At 38.8% G+C, this 21,103-nt stretch overlaps 1 protein-coding gene across 1 annotated transcript in view; it reads right to left on the reverse strand.

The window, feature by feature from the left end:
• Positions 1–21,103, reverse strand: part of LOC149286670 (protein PTHB1) — a 269,256-nt gene that overhangs the window by 27,340 nt on the left and 220,813 nt on the right. Inside the window, exon 19 of the mRNA XM_089493849.1 lies at positions 14,999–15,181. Within this exon, the coding sequence (XP_089349975.1) occupies positions 14,999–15,181 (183 nt within the window). The remainder of the gene's footprint in view (positions 1–14,998; positions 15,182–21,103) is intronic.

Below are 21,103 nucleotides of genomic sequence, written 5' to 3' on the forward strand. Positions count from 1 at the left end.
CAGTTGCTGCGGATTCCTCAGCTGCACACCCCAAAGGTGCTCTATTGGATTGAGATCTGGCGACTGTGGAGGCCATTTGAGTACAGTGAAATCGTTGTCATGTTCAAGAAACCAGTTTGAGATGATGTGAGCTTTGTGACATGGCGCATTATCCTGCTGAAAGGAGCCATCAGAAGATGGGTACACTGTGGTTATAAAGGGATGGACATGGTCAGCAACAATACTCAGGTAGGCTGTCGCGTTTAAATGATGCTCAATTGGTACTAAAGGGCACAAAGTGTGCTAGGAAAATGTCCCCCACACCTTTACATCACCAGCCTGAACCACTAATACAAGGAAGGATGAATCCATGCTTTCATGTTGTTTACGCCAAATTCTGACTCTGCCATCTGAATGTCGCAGCTGTAATTGAGACTCATCAGACCAGGCAACGTTCTTCCAGTCTTCCATTGTCCGATTTTGGTGAGCCTGTGCGAATTGTAGCCTCAGGTATCCTGTTCTTAGCTGATAGGAGTGGTACCCAGTGTGGTCTTCTGCTGCTATAGCTGTATCTGCTTCAAGGTTCGATGTGTTGTGCATTCAGAGATGGTATTCTGCATATCTTGGTTGTAACCACTGGTTATTTGGGTTACTGTTGTCTTTCTGTCATCTCGAACCAGTCTGCCCATTCTCATCTAACCTCTGACACAACTGCCGCTCACTGGATATTTTCTCTTTTTCAGACCATTCTCTTTAAAACCTAGACATGGTTATGCGTGTAAATCCCAGTAGATCAGCAGTTTCTGAAATACTCTGACCAGCCCGTCCGGCACCAACAACCATGCCACATTCAAAGTCACTTAAATGCCCTTTCTTCCCCATTCTGATGCTCAGTTTGAACTTCAGCAAGTTTTCTTGACTACGTCTACATGCCAGTTGCTGCCATGTGATTGGCTGATTAGATATTTGTGTTAACAAGCAATTGAACAGGTATACCTAATAAAGTGGCCAGTAAGTGTGTATACATTATATATACTGTTTTTTTGCCATGGAAACCAATTTGTAGACATGATAAGAGAAAAGCATTATATTTAATGAGATTATATACAAACTGTTTCCTTTGCTACATGTGTACTACATGTGTATGTGTAATAATTTAGTGATAGTCATATATTTTTATATAATATCTATCCATGTTCTATGCTGCATTGTACCGTCATTGAAATTAATTTAAAATAAAGAATATACTGAAATAAAAATCTTCTGTAAACAAAAAAGTATTAGATATTGAAGGCTTTTCTTATTTATTTTTACTATAACCTGCCTGCATTATCCTTTTCCAACTTAAATTTTAGTAACATTGCTTTTTCCACCACAAGCCAGTTTAAACGTAACAAAAAAGGAACTGGCGTGCATGACTCATTTCTGAAGATTATTTACGTTAGAAAGAAAATCCTTACTAGATTTTCATATTCAGGATTTCTAGCACCTTTAGATGGCTTATAACAGAAAATTAAAATGAGGTTAAATAAATAAATGCATAAATAAATAAATAACTTGTTCCAGACAGACCTTCGCTGCCAATTTCTTTGATTATGGTTTGGAAGTCTCAAAAGACTTCCACTTACTACAGTTACAAAATACAAGTTTCTCTTCTAAGCCTTTAAACATTTTTTTTTTCCGGGGAAGCTTATGATATAACTAGTTTTATGGTAGTTTACGATTAAGAACTTGTATGCGAAACAAGTCGTTCCTGCAATCTTTTACCTTTGTGATGTTATTTGCTACTAATAAATATGCATTAACAATCCTTGTTGACTCTTGAGTCTTTTCATCAGCCCACAGTGTGTAGAAAGTTTCTACAAGTTATGGTAACTGCTAACAGAAATTCTCTGGACAGTCCTAACAACCGAGCTTATGTCTTGAGTATCAGGACTGCATACAGATCCAGATGTGCAATAGCCAAATAGGGCTCTTGTATAAAATGGCAGAAAAGAGGTGTTACATGAGTCCTCAAAATAACTCTGACCATAAAGGTAATAGTAGTTTAGAGGCACATACATATTCACAACAATATTTAACATACAAGCTTAAAGATTTATGTTTGATTTTACTAAAATGAGGAAGGTATTTAACCATTAAAATGTCTTCCATTCGTAATAAAACAGAATCAGATTTCAAAAGTACCGTATTTGCTCGATTATAAGACGACCCTGATTATAAGACGACCCCCCAAATCTGAATATTAATTTAGGAAAAAAAGAAAAAGCCTGAATATAAGACGACCCTATAGGAAAAACGTTTTACCAGTAAATGTTAATTCATCTAAACTATTTTTTTTTTAATAAAAGCTATGATTGAGAAAAATATTTTGGTTTTATTTCCTTATATTTTCCAACCTGCCCCCCAGTTATGCACATCTGCCCCAGAAATGCCTTATACCCCCTATATGCCACTGTGCCCCATGATATGCCTTTTAACCCTATATGTCACTGTGCCCCATGATATGCCTTTTGACCCCCTATCTGCCACTGTGCCCCATGATATGCCTTTTGACCCCCTATCTGCCACTCTGCCTCCAGAAATGCCTTATACCCCTATATGCCACTCTGGCATTTAGAGGGTTAAAAGGCATATTATGGGGAAGAGTGGCATATAGGGAGGTTTAAGGCATTCAGGAGGCAGAGTGGCATTAAGGGGGTTAAAAGGCATTTCACAGAGCACTCTGCCTCCAGAAATGCCTTATGCCCCCCATTTAACACTCCCCCGCCCCCCCCCCAAACTTACCGGTGCTTCTGACTTCCCTGTCATGTAGCCGGGGCAGCGTGTAGATCCCACGTGCTTACGCTGCAGCCGGAAGGAGGCGTGACTAGCAGCGGGGGTTGTCTGCGTCCATCGCGCAGACCTTCCCCGACTGTCAGAGTTTAGAGTTCCCCGCACCGGTGCGGGGAACTCTGATCTCTGACAGCCGGGGAAGGTCTGCGCAATGGACGCAGACAACCCCCGCTGCTAGCCACGCCTCCTTCCGGCTGCAGCGGAAGTTGTCTACGAATCGCGTAGACATCTACACGCTGCCCCAGCTACACACCGGGGACTCAGAAGTACCGGTAAGTGGGGCGGGGGAGACAGGAGGATCCAGGTCCCCTGCAGCTGCGGGGGATCTGGATCTTAGTCGTCTCATAGTCAGACCTATTTGAGGTCTGATTATAAGACGACCCCGATTATAAGACGAGGGGTATTTTATCTATAAATAAGAGAAATAATGAACTGGGAAGACAGGCACAAAAAAATATTAAAACTGAAAAATTTACTTAAGAAAAAAGAAATCCTTAAAATATTTCTCATAGTGTTGACTTACTGTTAACATGGATATGTGCGTGAATTCAGCGGAGACATAAATCACTAACGTATAAACATAGCTCTGTATGGTAAGAAAAGGTCTTTATACATAATTGAAAATTAGGTTTCCCTCAGTTTACATATACTCTTAAGGTTTTAATTACAATATAATCCCATAATATGGCAGGACATTTCTGACAGGTATGTGCTACTCAATACCATACTGATCAAAGGTGCCTTTGAATATCTTTATTAAGTAGATGAAAGAGGAACACATGCAACAGAAGGTAAACATAAACATGCCAAGTGAAAGGAAAGGCATTATTTGGGTTGGAAATTACAGCATCAAGGCCTTTTTTTCAGCCAAAATATAAATGAAGACAAATGAGCTTATGGTTCACTCTACATGTAAAAGGCACATTGTTCTGAACATTGCTTGACAGATGATAGGAGCCCTGGAAGAGCAATGCAAACAAAAGATGGTTATGTTGGCAGTTTAGAGGTGAAAATTGTCTCCTGAAAGTCTGCAGGGACAAACTAAGGATACCATTCATGGTATCACTAGCTTGTATTTGGCACAAAATCTTTATATGCGAACAATGACATACCACATTAAATAATGGATCAGCTGGCAGTTGTTACCATTTAGTTGTTCTACTTTTTTGTATAGCCTCTGAATCAGCAGGCTGAATTGCATGGCTGTTAAAGGTATTTGTCTGGTCTCTGCTTTCTGCATATGCTTGACACTGCAAGTATTAGATGTCCGATAAAATATAATATTAGTTAAAAACTAAATTTGAGGTAAGAGCTCATGTTTTAGATCATTACATGAATGTTGTCCATTGTAATGCAACGTGCGTGTGGAAAAAAAAAGTAAAAATAAATGAAACTGAATGCCCAAATGTACAGTATCCAATATTCTCTAAACAATAATCTAATTATCATATGATAAAGTCTTCATAAAAGTAATGAACTCTTTACAGAGGAATGATGCACTTTAAATTCTTTGGAAACTGATTTATAACCCTCCCAGATTCATGGGCAGCAACAGTCGCTTCACACTTGCTCATGAACAATTAATCAAGGGCATTTGATTAGCAGTACCTATCTACTACTTAGCATCTTAATTCCTATGGAAGCAATAAGGGTGTTCTTAGTTTTTCAAACATGGATTCTCCATTTGGTTTTATTTTTGTTGATCAAAGCATAACACTATGTAATACGCCATGTTTTGTTGTTCATCTGAGGTTGTATTTACACAAATTTGAGACCTGCTAAGGAACAGATGACAAACATATGTACTTACACGCACAGTAACATACTAACATACATATACAGTAACATACTTACACAAACATACAGTAATACACTTACACAGACTAACATCTTTACTTACACACAATCATACAGCAACATACTTATACACACTAACATATTTATTTACACTTACAACCTACCTTTGTTGGCTCAGGAGGGGTTGGCTGTGTAAGCTCTTCTGCTCCCTTAAGGTCCTTACATACTATGTCTGAAGCGCAGGGAAATTATATCAGGGCAGCCTATTGGTATATATATATACAGGGGGGTTGAGGGAGATGTGATAGTCGCTCACGGGATCTCCTTTACACCAGTGTCTCTACTAAGGGTGAGATGCACTTTAGGTGACCCTGCTGGGCGCTTCCCTAAAGCCAAGGTGAGAGAGCAGGGCGGCCGGGCCCTGAACACTAGTACCAGTCCTACCCGTGTGATGGTGGCCCTGTGTACCATCATTATATTTGGACTATGGGCATTGCTTTGGTGCACACTGCATGAGAATCTCTCAACCTAGATATATTTATATGTTTTCTAGAGTGAGTACTTTAGGCTATTTGAGTTGATCTCATTACCGCTAACCTTTTGTGAAGACTTTATCATATGATTAAACTTTTGTGATTTACTTCAATTCCACACTTGCTAGAGATAATTATTTAATGAAGATTGGCTATTTGGACATTTCCAATGGTGTCATTATTTTTTCCTTTATTTTTAGATATTTTTTTTTTTACACAATTTTACATGTACATTGGGTAACATTCCATTTTATTCACAGTACAATTTGCATGTATTTTTGGTGCATAACTAAACATGATCTTATGAAGTCTATATAGAAAAATAGTAAAGGAAATGGCACAGCAATGGGTTGGAAATATAAGTTTATGAGAGCGATTTGCTTTAGGTCTGTGAGATAAGCATCATAGCTCCTGATGTTCATTGGTTTGTTGTTTTGTGTTTCTCCATTTTATTTAATGGGTCCCTATTTTCAGGTATGTTGCTGTGGTGTTGGTGGATCTATGTGCATTTTTCTCATGTTGCCTGTTAAATCCAACAGTCCAGGTTCTAGGACTCCTGGCACTCTGATTGACCAGTTTTTGGCTATTAATATATTGCCCCTGTGGTTACATGCATTATGAAGTGCTTTGTGTGGGTGTTGCATTATTTTGAAAACATGCCCAGAAGAGCTGTCACCAAGCCTATATCAAGCAGAAATTCAACAATCTCTTGAGTTATTGCACGGATTGCTGTCTATATGGGCTTTTTTCAATCTAGCTGTAACAAAGTACCATCTGTACAGTATTTATTTCCCAGTGTTTGGAGCTTCTTGATGTGCCCAGAAAGTTGGTAATGGCTTGCGACCATTGGTTTTCCGTGAACTCTTTATTCATTCCGTTTTCCCAGTGCAACATGAATGGTACCTTTGAGAAGCAGTGATTAATTTTGTAGGTTTTGGCATGCAAAGTCTTGCAAAAGATGATTGTTGTGGTGGACCTTTGGGCACTATATGTTTAACTTCTAATGTAATTGAGGAGTTTCTTGGGTTTTGTGTCCCATGTCCTAAGCGATAGTGATGTGGTAGGTATCATCTTTGGTAATTTTGGTTTAGGGTTGAATCATATCAATTGCTTGATAGTAAAGGGGTTCACACAGGCATTTTCAATTTATATTCAGGTTGCTCGTTCTTTAATGGATGCGAGAACTTGGGAAGGCTTGGTGGCAAAATGATATTGAGTCAAAATTGGCATGCTCATCTTTGCAATAAGTGAGTTTAAAAAATTCTCCCCTGCCAGATATTCGAGGGTCAACTGTAAGTGGTATTATGGAAAATAGAAGAGTTTAGGAAGAGCAGCAACTTGGCCACAAAGCAGAAGACCACACAAAGTTACAGAGCGGGGTCAATGAGTACTGAGACGCATGGTATGTAAAAGTAGCCAACTCTGCTGATTTCATCCCTGAAGAGTTAAAAACTTCCACTGACAATATCAGTATTAAGGCGAAAGCTTCATGGAATGGGTTTCCATGGCTGCGCAGCTGCATGCAAGCCTCACTTCACCAAGTACAATGTCAAGTGTCGGATTGAGTGGTGTAAAGTATGCCATCACTGGTCTCTGGAGCAAAGAAAATGTGTTCTCTGCAGTGATTAATCAAGCTTCTCTGTTTGGCAGTCTGATAGGTGAGTCTGGGTTTTAGCAGGTGCATTGTGCCAACTGTAAAGTTTGGTGAAGAAGGGATAATTGTATGGGGCTGTTGTACCAAAAAGCCTGGCATGGAATAAGTTTAAATACTAGCATTTTAAATACCCATGGGGCAGGGGAGGGGGCAAGTCTAGTGGCCCATTGCACCACCAAATCAGCCCACCATCCATGCCCATCTTTTCCTGATTTTCTAATGCATATTGATGAAATGTGACAGGATTGGGAGTACTCAGTGCACTAAAAAAAGTAATCATACACGGGACGCCTAAAGCCACAATTTACTGAGACAAACGCTTTTTGATAAAATACGCATATTAAAATAGAGAAAATAACACAAAACCTTTACTTTTCCTTTCACTGATTTCTGGGCCTAGAATGTTTTGTCCTCTGAAGTGACTACATATTCAGGAGGACATTTTATCTCTGGTAAGTAAAAAATAAATAGTGAGTAAAGTGCCAGGAAACAGATGACCAAAGATGACAGGACAGGCTCTGCCACACCGACACCCAGACACACATACCAGGACAGGCTCTACAACACTGACGCCCAAACACACACACCAGGACAGGCTCTGCCACACCGACACCCAAACACACACACCAGGACAGGCTCTGCCACACCGACATCCAAACACACACACACCAGGACAGGCTCTGCCACACCGACACCAAAACACACACACCAGAACAGGCTCTGCCACACCGACATCCAGACACACACACAAGGACAGGCTCTGCCACACCGACACCAAACACACACACCAGGACAGGCTCTGCCACACCGACACCCAAGCACACACATACCAGGACAGGCTCTGCCACACCGACACCCAGACACACACACACAAGGACAGGCTCTGCCACACCGAGACCCAAACACACACACCAGGACAGGTTCTGCGACAGTGACACCCAAACACACACACCAGGACAGGCTCTGCCATACCCAAACTCACAAACCAGGACAGGCTCTGCCACACCGACAGCCAGTCAAAGACACAAGGACAGGCTCTGCCACACCGACACACACACCAGGACAGGCTCTGCCATACCCAAACTCACAAACCAGGACAGGCTCTGCCACACCGACAGCCAGTCAAACACACACAGGACAGGCTCTGTCACACCCTCTCTCACAAACCCTGGTTATGCCACTTTTAGCAGCAATAACTAGAATCCAAATGCTTCCTGTAGTTATTGATCAGTCTAAGAGTAAAACTGGCTCATTTCTTCATACAGAACAGCTTTAACGGAGCCCAGGTCATGCCATTCCATTGTGATACTATGGCTGATGGAGAGATGGACATCTCCTGCAGAATCTGGTACAAAACACTATGTGTGGTTTCTGCAATGATAACATGTTTTCTAGATCCTGATATAGCAAAGCATCACAAACCATGACACTACCATTACCCACGCTTGGCCACTGGTATGATTTGCCATAAGTAACAGGGTCCAAGTCCCCCAAAAAGTTCCACTTTTGACACATCTGTCAAAGTACTGTTCTAGACCTCTTGAGAAGGAGCAGGTGCTTTTTTTGCAAACTCGACGCAGGCATTCATGTTTTTCAGAGCATTTGTTTCTTCCATGAATCTCATGTTTGTCAGTATTTTTCTGATGATGTATTCATTAACACTAGCTAGCTGAAGCTAGAGGTACATGCACATGACTGCATGTTGTTCAGTGGTACTCACAGCTTGTATGTCTTCTTAAATAGATTTATTATACAAAGCAAACATACATACACCACCAATCGATGACAGATGTTTGAATTTAGGTGCTGTAGGTTCTTCTTCTTGAAACAATGGAGGAAGAAGAGTAGAAGATCAACGTGTAGGTAGGGGCGGAGTCTTTATATCATTTTTACAATATCAGCTAGAAGTGATTACCGTCTATGGCAAACTCTACAAGGATATATCTATAGATCTCATGCAGCTACTAAATCATACAAGAGTTCTAGAGAGACGCTCTAGTAGTTCTCTCGCATTGTTAAAACACACATTCCTTTCACACGTTTTACTTATACCTAATGTGATTTTACATTTAGGTTAAAGAATGCATAGATTTCTAACAAGGAGAGCCACTTCTGGGACTATTTCATCAGTCCCGAGCAATGAAACTAGATTACGGGCAAGCAAACCAAATCTCCCATTTTTTAAAGAATGACCTGTAGTTTTTTGAAGCAAGAAACATACTATCATTCAAACATTATATTACATAAAAAAATCCATTATATGTATAAACATTATCAAATGTTAAACATTCCAAGGTAAATTCAAGAAAACACAGAAGCTTTTAAAGCAATTACACTCAATGAGCTTGAGAGTATAACTATCACATATCCTGTTTAGGGAGAAGATTCTAGGTTAAGGCATACGAGTCCTTGCTATTTTTCTTTTTGTTCTTGACATGAGATAGCCTGATATGCAATTTTCAATGATGTAACAAAAACTCAGCACAGGTTCTGAGACCAGAGGCTAAAATTCTCTTCTGTAAACATATAAAAATAGTTAAACCATCATGGTAATTGTGACAAAACCACAACCAGACTTGTAGGAATTCACTGCAAGGCAGAGACCATGATGATCTCAAGCACTCTTTAATATGTCTCTGACTTATCATAGCTACCACTACATGTTTATGTAGTGTTTAAAGGTACAATATGTCCCTTATGTTGTGATACAATACAATATGTCCCTTATAGCCTCATTTATATTTTCATCCCCCTTGCAAATGCATGGAGGGATTTAGACTTGGCTTTCCCACTGATTTTAGTTGGAATGGTTTCCTGCCAATGCACGTCTTTTTAAGTAGCCAAGACTGGTGTGAAAAATCAGACTGAGGAGCTAGAGTTTCTCCATAACATAGATGCATACTAAAGAATTTTCTTTAATATTTAAGTACTTAAATATGTAAATATTAAATAACTTGCGCTTACAGTCTTATTGTGAAATGTGCAGGTCTCTACATGCTGAATGTAACCTTAATAACACGGTTTTGAGTCCTGAAATATGAATCATGTCAAATTCTGCCCTGTTTATATTTTCTCAACAAATGCTTGACTGTAGCTTGTGGTCATGTGATACAAATGCAGGATTTTCATTGATTTGTTGTCATAGGAGAAGGAAATGGTGTATTATTTGTATTGATTAAACATTTTAAGAACATAAGCTTATGTGCTCAACATAAGAGCTTTTTGGTGCAAAACGATATATGCCTCTCCAGCTTATTTAATTGGTTCATTTATTTTCAAAATCTTATTAAAAGTGTTGGGTACACTTTTTTGCTAAATACATATAAAGCATATCTGTCTTAGGTTTTTCCAAATAAAGAACAGAAGAAATAATGAAAAGCTACTCTCTTTGTAAAAGTTATATCCTGAAGATATTTTCATGCTTGACTTTGCCAAATCGTCTCAGCACAGCTACAATAAGAACTATTCAAGTTACTATTAATCAATTGTTATTATAAACCTTAGTATAAAGAAAGCATTATTGTTACTATTTGGCGTCAAACTCTAGGAAGCAGAAATTTAATAAATGAACACCACGGTAAATGGGTAATTTACACTTCCAATGCATTTGTTTATTGACACAAACTACTGCCCAACAATATTACCTGAGGAATTCTGATGTCATAAGGGCATTGATTCTTATGTAAACATATTTTCAATATGCAAATTAAACGTATTATATAGTTTATGGTGATCAGCATACTATATTCACCATATGTTAAACTGTCCGAGTGCCTCCAGTGACCAGCGATATAAAGAATTCAGAAATACTGGCACACTCTCAGGACTTAATAGAAAAATAAATGTATTTTATTTGAGTCAACATTGCAAATCTGTTGTATGTCCTTGTTTTTCCCCCAGAAATCCCATGGTGCTGCCACAACCACAAGGAATTCTGGGTAGGCAAATGCAAATAAGGTCAACAATTATTACCTTTTGCCTCTATATCCACTTTATACACGGATCCCTTTAAGGTAAATGCCCACTGTGCAAGACAGCCTTTAGACAGAACCCGGGTTAAGAGGTGCAGTAGCAAGATTACCCCTCATGGACAGCTGTTTTGTCCTTAACAGGACTCGTCAGCATGAGGTTGTGATACTCGCTCACTATTTGAGGCTTGGAGAAGCACGAGAAATACCAATAACAAAAGTTATGGCAGGTAAAGGTGATTGAAAACCCTTCCACCTAAAATTAAGGGGTAGTAGAAGCATTATTTATTATTAAATATATCTATGTCTAAAGGCTGTCTTGTACAGCAGGCAATTACTTTCAAGGGATCCATGTATAAAGTGGATATAGAGGCAAAGGTGATAATTGTTAACCTTATTTGCATGCGCCTACCCAGAATGCCTTGTGGTTGTGGCAGCACCATGAGATTTCTGAGGAAAAACAAGCCTTCTGGTGTCTGTCGATGAGTGTTTAATAATACTTCTACTACATATATATATATATATATATATATATATATATATACACATACATACACATACATATACCGAGCCCTAACATTAGGACCACTGACAGGTGAAGTGAATAACACTAATAATCTGGTTATCATGGCACCTGTCAGTGGATGGGATATATTAGGCAGCAAGTGACCATTACATCATCAAAGTTGATGTGTTAGAAGTAGGAAAAATGGGCAAGCGTAGGGATCTGTGCGTCTTTCACAATTGTCAAATTGTGATGGCTAGATGGCTGGATCAGAGCATCTCCAAAACTGCAGCTCTTGTGGGATGTTCCTGGTCTGCAGTGGTCAGTACCTATAAAAAGTGGTCTAAAAAGGAAAAGCAGTAAACCCGTGAAAGGGTCATGGGCGGCCAAGGCTCACTGATGCATGTGTGGGGCAAAGACTGGGAAGTGTGGTCAAATCCAACAGACGAGGTACTCTAGCTCAAATTGCTGAAAAAAATGAATGCTGGCTCTGATAGAAAGGCGTCAAAACATACAGAACATCACAGTTTGTTGTGTTTGGGGGCCAGTCAGGCCAAACAATGGGCATGAGAGCATAAGAACTGGACCACAGAGCAATGGAAGAAGGTGGCCTGGTCTGATGAATCACGTTGTCGTTTACATCACGTGGATAGCCGGTTGCATGTTCATCGCTTATCTGGAGAACTTATGGCAACAGGATGCATCCATGGAGCACCTTGCAACTTACATGAGTTAAAGGATTGTGTTGATAACAACCTGTTGCCAGAGTCCACAGCACACCTTTAGAGGTCTAGGGGAGTCCATGCCGTTCCAAGCCTTCTCCATGCTTTTTTCTTCCCATCATTCTGGTACAGGTTGAAGTTAGTTTCATCTAAAGAATGTTGTTCCAGAACTGGGCTTGCTTTTTTTTAGATGTTTTTTATGGCAAAGTCTAATCTGGCCTTTCTACTCTTGAGGCTTACGAATGGTTTGTACTTTGTGGTGAACCCTCTGTATTTGCTCTCGTGAAGTCTTCTCTTTATGGCAGACTAACTAGGATAATGATATACCTACCTCCTGGAAAATGTTCTTCACTTGGCTGTATGGTGTGAAGGGGTTTTTCTTTACCATGGAAAGGATCTTACTATCATCCATCTTCTGTGGAAGTCCTGGCCTTTTTGAGTTGCAGAGCTCACCAGTGCTTTCTTTTTTTTTCTCAGAATGTACCAAACTGTTGATTTGGGCACTCCTAATGTTCCTACTATCTCTGATGGATTTTTTTTTTTTTTTTTTTTTTTTTTTTTTTAAGCTTAAGGATTCCCTGTTTCACATGCATTGAGAGCTCCTTTGACCGCATGTTGTGGGTTAACAGCTTCGAAATGCGAATGTCACACCTTGAATCAACCCCAGACCATTTACCTGCTTATTTGATGAAGAAACAACAAAGGAATAGCCCACAACTGTCCACGAAACAGCTTTTGAGTCAATTGTCCCTTAAAAAGTAGGGGGGCTACACATTAAGCACCTTAAGCCCATATTCATTATTTAACTATAACTTGACTTTATCTTGGTAAACATCCGAAATAGACAAAACAACCAAATATATACAACCATAACATATACAGTCAAACATGATTTTATATATATATATATATATATATATATATATACACACACGCACATATGAGAGTTCAGAGAGGGGCTACTAAAATGGTCACTAGTTTGCAGGATACGTATATATTGGGGGAAAGAAGAAGAGAGAGGAGATGCGATAGAAACATTTAATTACATTAAGGGATTAAAGTACAGGATGGAAACTGTTAGAACAAATAGGTATAATCTAAAACTTGTGGGTCTTAGATGCAATGCAAGAGAGTTAAGGAAACTGTAAAGATACAATCACGTACACGAGGGCAAATATAAAAGATGTAATAATGTTTGGTACTGTATAGAATATTGCCTCTCTTTCACTAGACATATTTTCTATGTTTTCTTTTTTAATCCATTGATCTAACATGGTTTCCCTTTTGCTTTGGTACATTCAATCAACAAAAGCACACAAGAAAAAAAAAAAAAATACTGGAGCAGAATAAACAGATATCTGAAGAGCTTCTTTTCTTTTTCACCAAAGCTTCACTTAAGTGCTTTTTGTGGGAAACTGTAAACTGTTTTAAGTTTGACAAATTAATTACGTTTGTGGATGCGGTCAACATGTCTGGAGCGGGGCTTGTTGCAAACCGACTGCTTAAATTACATTCAGATTTCAAAGGTATTCATATTGGCTTTTATGAACATGGAGCAAGACATTCAATACAAATGATTTAGTAGCACAGCTACTGGATTAATTGATCACAATTTAAACTTTTAGGGCACTCTACCATCATATGGATTTTAATGCATATGGTAAATGCATGGTTCCTTTTAATTTTCATGCGGTTCATTTTGGAAATGCATGGGGGAATTCTACAGAATCCCAGCAAATGAATTTGCCTTTTTTCCCACCCCCCTAGCTAAATGCCCTGCAGGAGACGTGTTCAGCTGAACACATCTCCAGGTAGTTACCTCGGCTCTGGCGATTGCTACATGCACGCATATGTTTAGACCTCAGAGCACATGTGTGAATATTCTCCTATTGCTTTGAATTGGAGCACTTTCCTGCCACTGAATGACAGCTTCAAGCAATCAGTGGCAAGAAATGCTTTATATATTTTTTAAGGTTTAAAAGATCATTAAAATGTCTATGATATCATGGGTAGTGAAAACAAGAAATAATGAAAGGTAAAACAGATTATCAATTGCATAAATATTTCATTAGGAATGTTATTTAAATGTTATCTTGGCATTAAAGTAGTCAGCGGATCAAGAAACATCTCATGTTGGGCTAATCGCTGATGGCCAGTTTAGACTTTTTACATTCAAGTTTCCTGCAAGTTGCCTACAAAAGGACATTTTTGATATAGTAAGATGGCAAATTTATTGAGTACATCTATACTTTCAATGCGCCTATTTTTTGAACAATGGGATCAAACCTACTATTTACAATTCACTGCACATAAGTACAGAACAGTGCAATTATGAATACAGCTAATGTTTTTACCACATCATCAAATTATCCTTTTCTTGTGGTTGAAATTGGTGATAGAAGGTAAGCTCAGCACAGGGTACTTATTATTTGAGCTGGTTTTGGCATCTGGTAGTGAACTCAACTTTAGGAAGGTAAAACAGAACCTCACTTTTTACTCTCAATGTCTTCAAAAGCATTTTTGCAGATATGCAAGCTCTAATATGTTTTAATAAATACATTCAAAGATGCTAAAACCTGGTCCTAAATGCTCTACTGGATGAATGGGCAACAATTCCCACACAAACACTCCAAAATCTTGTGGAAAGTCTTCCCAGAAGAAGCTGTTACAACTACAAAGTGGGACCTACTACATATTAATACCTATGTATTTAGAATGCAATGTTGTAAAAGTCCATGTTGGTGTAATGGTCATGTGTCCCAATACTTTTGTCTGTATGGTGTATATGGAAACAGGGGGTAGAATGAAGTAAACACATTTGGACAGCTTTCAAAAACCCCCTCTTAAAACAAAGCTAACATTCTTGGTCTCGGGCACAGATAAAAAAAATATGCATTTAAAAAAAAACAAAACATGTACATCTAACAAAATACATATGCTGTTAGTTCAATACAAATAATCTTCTACAACAAAGGTTAAGAAAACATAAACACCCTGTGTCTTACCAGCTCTTGATTGTCTTTGTGTAATGGTAAAAATGTTGCTTCCAAAATGGCCACCTGGTCCTTGCTAAGCTTCTGCCATAGTCCTATAAGCAAAACAATCAGCTGTGTAGCACTCTTGAGTCTTGTGAAGCCTCTGAACAATTTGCGTTGGCATTCCTCAGCAGCATCTGCTATACCAGTTACCTGCACAATGAACATACAACAAATATGATGACCTGTAATAATTAAATATGATTCACATACATAATTCAACTTTAAATAATTGAACCATAATGTTAAGGGATTTTTGTCCTTATCTAACACCATTATTTTATTTGACCATGACTTAAAGGAAATTTTATATATATATATATATATATATATATACACACAAACATCTTAAAAAGTATTTTTTAATACATTAACTGTCAAATGTAAGACAGGGCAGTGGAGCATAACACTGTTGAGTTAACATATCATATGATACTTTTTAGTTTAACGAAAGATCTACTATTATGTCGCAAGCCTCCAAAGACAGGTTCCATAACGCAGTAAATCAGTTGATGGAAAGAAATGCACAGGTTAAATGAACAAAGTAAATTCCTTATTAAAATGCATTTGAAATGAATCCATTCTATTTATGACTGCTGAGAGACGGAGAAAATTGATTACAGGAAAGAAGTAACAATTTGTAAGCGAGTGACACAGAACACTGCACCCAAGAGGCACAGATTAGCACTCATATTGTTCCATTTTACAGTGTGCTAGGTTTGAGCAATATTCTGAGCTGTTTCAGGAGAACTGTTCCTGTATCCTCACAATAATCTTGCAAAAAAGCCTGGCACCCATTTCAGCAAAGAAAACTGCAGAAAGTGAAGTACAGTACTCAATATTCTTCAAAAAGCAAAGGCTGAAGGACCAATTGAGTATTGCATCATGTTCTAGCAGAATATGACATTTCAGGTCATTCATGAACAGGGCCGGATTAGACATTGTAGGCCCCTGGGCTACAGGTACTGTGAGGCCCCAGTAATATTGGATTGGGCATAATTCGCTTGACAAATGTTCATTTTAATATACCTACTATGACTTTATATTTTCTCATTTTATTAGATATATAGTTATGTGCAATGTGACTGTCATCTATTGTTGTTGTTTTTGTTGTTATTGTTATTTGTTGACTCCACCAATTGCTACTTCTATGGTCACCGAAGAGATCAATAGCAGCTAGTGTCAAGTGACTTTTGCATCACTCTATTTTGCATGTCTTATTTGCACTATTTGAGTGCACGCTTCCTGTCTTGAACGCTGGTGGCACACATGCGCTGATGCGCACAGTGCACGCTGTGCACTGCTATGTGTGGGGCATCCGGAAATATATTTGTATATTTGGTACGCTTCCTAGCGTCCCCATCGCAACAAAAAAACAAAACCTTTTGCATTGCCGGTATTCATTTATTGTGCACTGCCAGCATCAAGGAAGTGTAACGTGTGATTTATATACCAGGGTGACCACATTTTACTTCTGCCATTCAGGGACACACTAAGAAGAGCGTGAGATCACACACACAGATGTATATATATTTTTAACTACATAATGTGTACTTATTTCTTTGAAGTAAAGACTATGATTGAAATATGATTTCAAAATAACAGCTGAACTGGCAGTTTCTTTAATAATAGCCCCTGCTGCCGACATATATTTATATTACACTCTGCTGCCGATATATATCAATATATGACCCTGCTGCCGACTTATATAAATATTAGCCCCTGCTGTCAATATATATAAATATTAGACCCTGCTGCCAATACATTTTTAATTCACACTTTCATTCACATAATTCGTTCACACAATCATTAAATCTCTCCCTCATTCAGACAATTCATCCACACATTAATTCATTCTCTCCCTCATTCAGACAATTCATCCACACATTAACTCATTCATTCTCTCACTCATTCAGACAATTCATCCACACATTAATTCAATATTCTTACTAACCATCACTAAACTCTCTCTTCCCACTATCTCCCCCTTTGTAGTTCTTATCTTCTAGAAGTCCCACGGTGGGAGCGTGAGGCTTCTGTCCCCCTGCTCTGCCGCACGCTGCTTCACTGCTGACAGTGAATGACATGCAGGCACTGTGACCGAGCTAGAGGCCTCTCGGAAGAGACTGAGGGGTGCCGAAGGGTTGCTGAAAACTTCATGAGCGACCGTTCGGCGCTCTCTACTACGGGTCAAAAAAAATCCGGCCAATCCGGGACATGTGATCACCCTGATGGCAAACCCGTGCTGTTGCGAGGCCCCCCAGCTGGTCGAGGCCTATGCCTTAATCCGGCCCTGTTCATGAATTTCTCAAGACATGAATTGATAAACTGTCAAACATTGGATGGCTTGATTACTGTCCTAATGTATCGGTTTGTCTTAGTCTGTCAATTCTCGACTTGTCATACCCCTTGAATATATGTATTGTATTATGCGCTGCGTAGATTGTTGGCGCTTTAAAAATAAAAGCTATTATAATAATAATAAATAAAGAGCACTCTGGGGTCCAAAAACGCCACTTAAACCAGAAACACGTTAATATGCTTTGTTAAAATGTTTTAAACATGTGACAATTGTTTAGTTTAATTAATAAAACCAGGTACAGTGGATATAAAAAGTCTACACACCCCTGTTAAAATGCCAGGTTCTTGTGATGTTAAAGAATGAGACAAAGATAAATCATGTCAGAACTTTTTCCACCTTTATTGTGACCTATAACGTGAACAATTAAATTCCAAAAGCTGTACAATTTTTTTTTTTAAATGAATTAAGATAGATTTTATAAATAGTGATAGATAGGGCTTACTGTAAAACACTCAAACTGCAAAGGTGGCTTGGATGATGAGCAGAATTGAGATGTGGGGTTTATCAGTGCTTACATAAATCAAGTAATCCTCTCACATTTAATGTCTACATTCCAAAGCCAGTGCAGAGATAAGATATCACCATGCCACAATAGTCCCTGTAAAGTGTATTCACAAGGTAGCGTCTGACTAAATACTTTTGATCTTGTTAAGAATAGGATCATCTGATCTTTACTCAGCTAAGCCTGAAAGAACTGCTTTGTTAGGACAAAATTTCTAACATCGTAATACGTCCATGTTTTGTAAGTAATAGAATGGCGCCAGTATGACAGTAGACAGTGCAGTAGAAAATGTCATAGTATAAACATATTTCTGTTACAATGTTTTCCATTCTTTTGCTAGCACTGGATAAGTTCAGATGAAATTCCAGAGGCCAAATGAGCATCGATAATATTGTGAAGCAGCAAAAGATTCTCAGAATTCTGATAAGATTCAGAATGCCTTTGTGAACGTATCAGTTCTTATAACTAATGGCCGATTCATCAGTAGTAGCAGGAGTAACTTGGCAGGCCTGGACCTTCAAAATGTGTAGTAATGTTTGGGAACTGAAAGGTTTTAACTGACTGCAACTTACCCACAAACTTGGTGAAAACACGTTAAGCAGAAAACCAAATGCATTTTGTAAAGTGTATGCTATGTTGTGAAGAAAAAAAGAACCCAAAAACATATACATGTATCTTATCTAACTTTACAGCTGCTGCAAATTATTCAGAAAATAACATGCCAGTGAATTAAAACAAATCTATTGCAGATGCTTTTAACAGAAAGCTGTTATATTAGCCGAAAGATGTGCCAAGCACAAGATAAGCAAGTCTAGTGGAAAATAAGCACTGGGAAATAGTAACTTGCATCTTCCCTTTATCCCTATTGGATATTAGCCAAAGTGATTGAAATGCATGTTATATTATCACATATTAAAATGCACAATGTGCACTTGTGGTGTTCAAGCCATACAAGGGGGAGGCATTTCAGACATCTTCAAGTGATGAGAAGTTACTTATTTCTAGATAAAGGTCAGACAAGCACCTGGGCAACACAGGTATATATTTTCTTACAACTTGAATCATGTTCTCCCCTGAGATCAAACTGCTTTTCAAGAGAAAGAACAGTTCCAGATGTGTATATGCTTGGCCTTCACTGAAGAGAATTTTCTTCCAAGTGTAATAAAAGTATATTTTTACTCACAAACATACTGCATAATGGTTCAAGTATGTATAGTCTGAAATATAGTAATTACAATCAAGTGTAATTATTGCATCCACAATGTGGAAAAAAACTATTTTATTAAACTCAATCTGCTTTACACTTTAAATAGATTAAGATGAAATATGTTGTAAAGCAATGTATTACTAACAATTTGAAGTAATGTTTAATGTGTTGAGAATAAAGGAATAATAGAACAACAGAATGAGCATACTAGATTTGTCAAATGGTTCTTATCTCACATCATATTTTGTTTCTATTTTCTAGGCAATTATCTCATGTTGCTACAAGTCTGAACAGTCTTGCTTCTGGACTTTGTTGAGCCCCAGAATAAAACATATCAGGGACAACATATCAGGGGAAGATTTAATTAGGGACTTGGTCCGAGCGGGACCCTAGCCATTTTTTGCCAGTGCTTCTTCGGCAAAGACTTTACATTTTTGTGTAAATCGTGCTACCATCGAACTAGGCCTCTGTCTTGAGCCTTCAAACACACGACTTAGGCTCTTAATACATTAATGTGTCATTGCATACGTTAATTGGATAATAGTTAAACTACTCACTGTTAAAACACTGGGCAATGCCACTTTCCTTGAGAACCGGATTTCAGGAAAAAAAGTTGATATCCAAATTACAATTACAAAAAATGTATTTGTCTAATCATGCACCTAAAGAGCCCGAACCAGACATAATTAGTGCTATCTACCGTATTTGGTCGATTACAAGACGACCCCCCCAAAATTTGAATATTAATTTAGGAAAAAAAAAAAAAGCTTGAATATAAGACTACCCTATAGGAAAAAAGTTTTACTAGTAAATATTAATTCACATGTAAACTATTTTTTCATATTTAATAAAAACTATGATAAAAATGATTTTTTATTTCCTTTTATTTGCCAACCTGCCCACTAGTTATACACATCTACCCCCAGGCTTGCCACTCTGCCCCCCAGATATGCCTTATACCCCCTTATATGCCACTCTGCCTCCCAGAAATTCCTTATACCCCGCTATATGCCACTCTTCCTCCCTGATATGCCACTCTGCTTCCCAGATATGCCATATACCCCCCTATATGCCACTCTACCCCAGAAATGCCTTGTACCCCCTATATGCCACTCTGCCTCCAGATATGCCTTATGCCCCCTATATGCCACTCTGCCCCCAGATATGCCTTATACCCCCTATATGCCACTCTGCCCCTCAGATATGCCTTATCCCCCCCCTATATGCCACTCTGCCCCCGGATATGCCTAATACCCTTCTATAAGGGCTATCTTTGAAGCTGGCTAATTTAATTTACCCCCATCAACCATATTTTTGAAAAACCAGATATGCCTTATACCCCCCTATATGCCACCCTGCCTCTCTGATATGCCTTATACCCCCCATATGCCACTCTGCCCCTCGACGACTTACCAGTGAATCCCTAGACTTGTCCCCCGCGCTTCAGTCTCCCGGGTGATGTCTGCGCGATGAGCGTAGACAGCGCTGCTGCCTGTTAGTTCTGCTGGGGCTTCTATGACTGAGCACCGGAAGATCTTGTCACAATGTTCACCAGCGTGCAGACAACCTCCGCTGCTGCGGGCACTTCCGCCGGGGCTTCTATGAAGGGGATCTGGATCTTAGTCTTATAGTCAGACCTCAATTTGAGGTCTGATTATAAGACAACCTCGAATATAAGACTAGGGGTATTTTTCAGAGCATTTACTCCCTTGGCATTTATCCCATTTTGTTGCATTGCACCACCAATCAAGCGGCACCATGAAGACCAAGGAGCTCTCCAAACAGGTCAAGGACAACGTTGTGAGGAGTACAGATCAGGGATGGGTTATAAAAAAAATATCCAGAACTCTGAACATCCCACAGAGTACCATTAAATCTATTACTAAGAAATGGAAAGAATATGGAATCACAATAAACCGGCCAAGAGAGGGGCACCCATTAAGGGGAAATATTTAAAAATCTGGGGATGGCCTAGTCAAAGCCCAGACCTCAATCAATTTACAA

Source organism: Sceloporus occidentalis, unplaced genomic scaffold (genome assembly GCF_023333645.1).
Source record: "Sceloporus occidentalis isolate IW3139 unplaced genomic scaffold, rSceOcc1.0.p SCAF_67, whole genome shotgun sequence".
Lineage (NCBI taxonomy): Eukaryota > Metazoa > Chordata > Lepidosauria > Squamata > Phrynosomatidae > Sceloporus > Sceloporus occidentalis.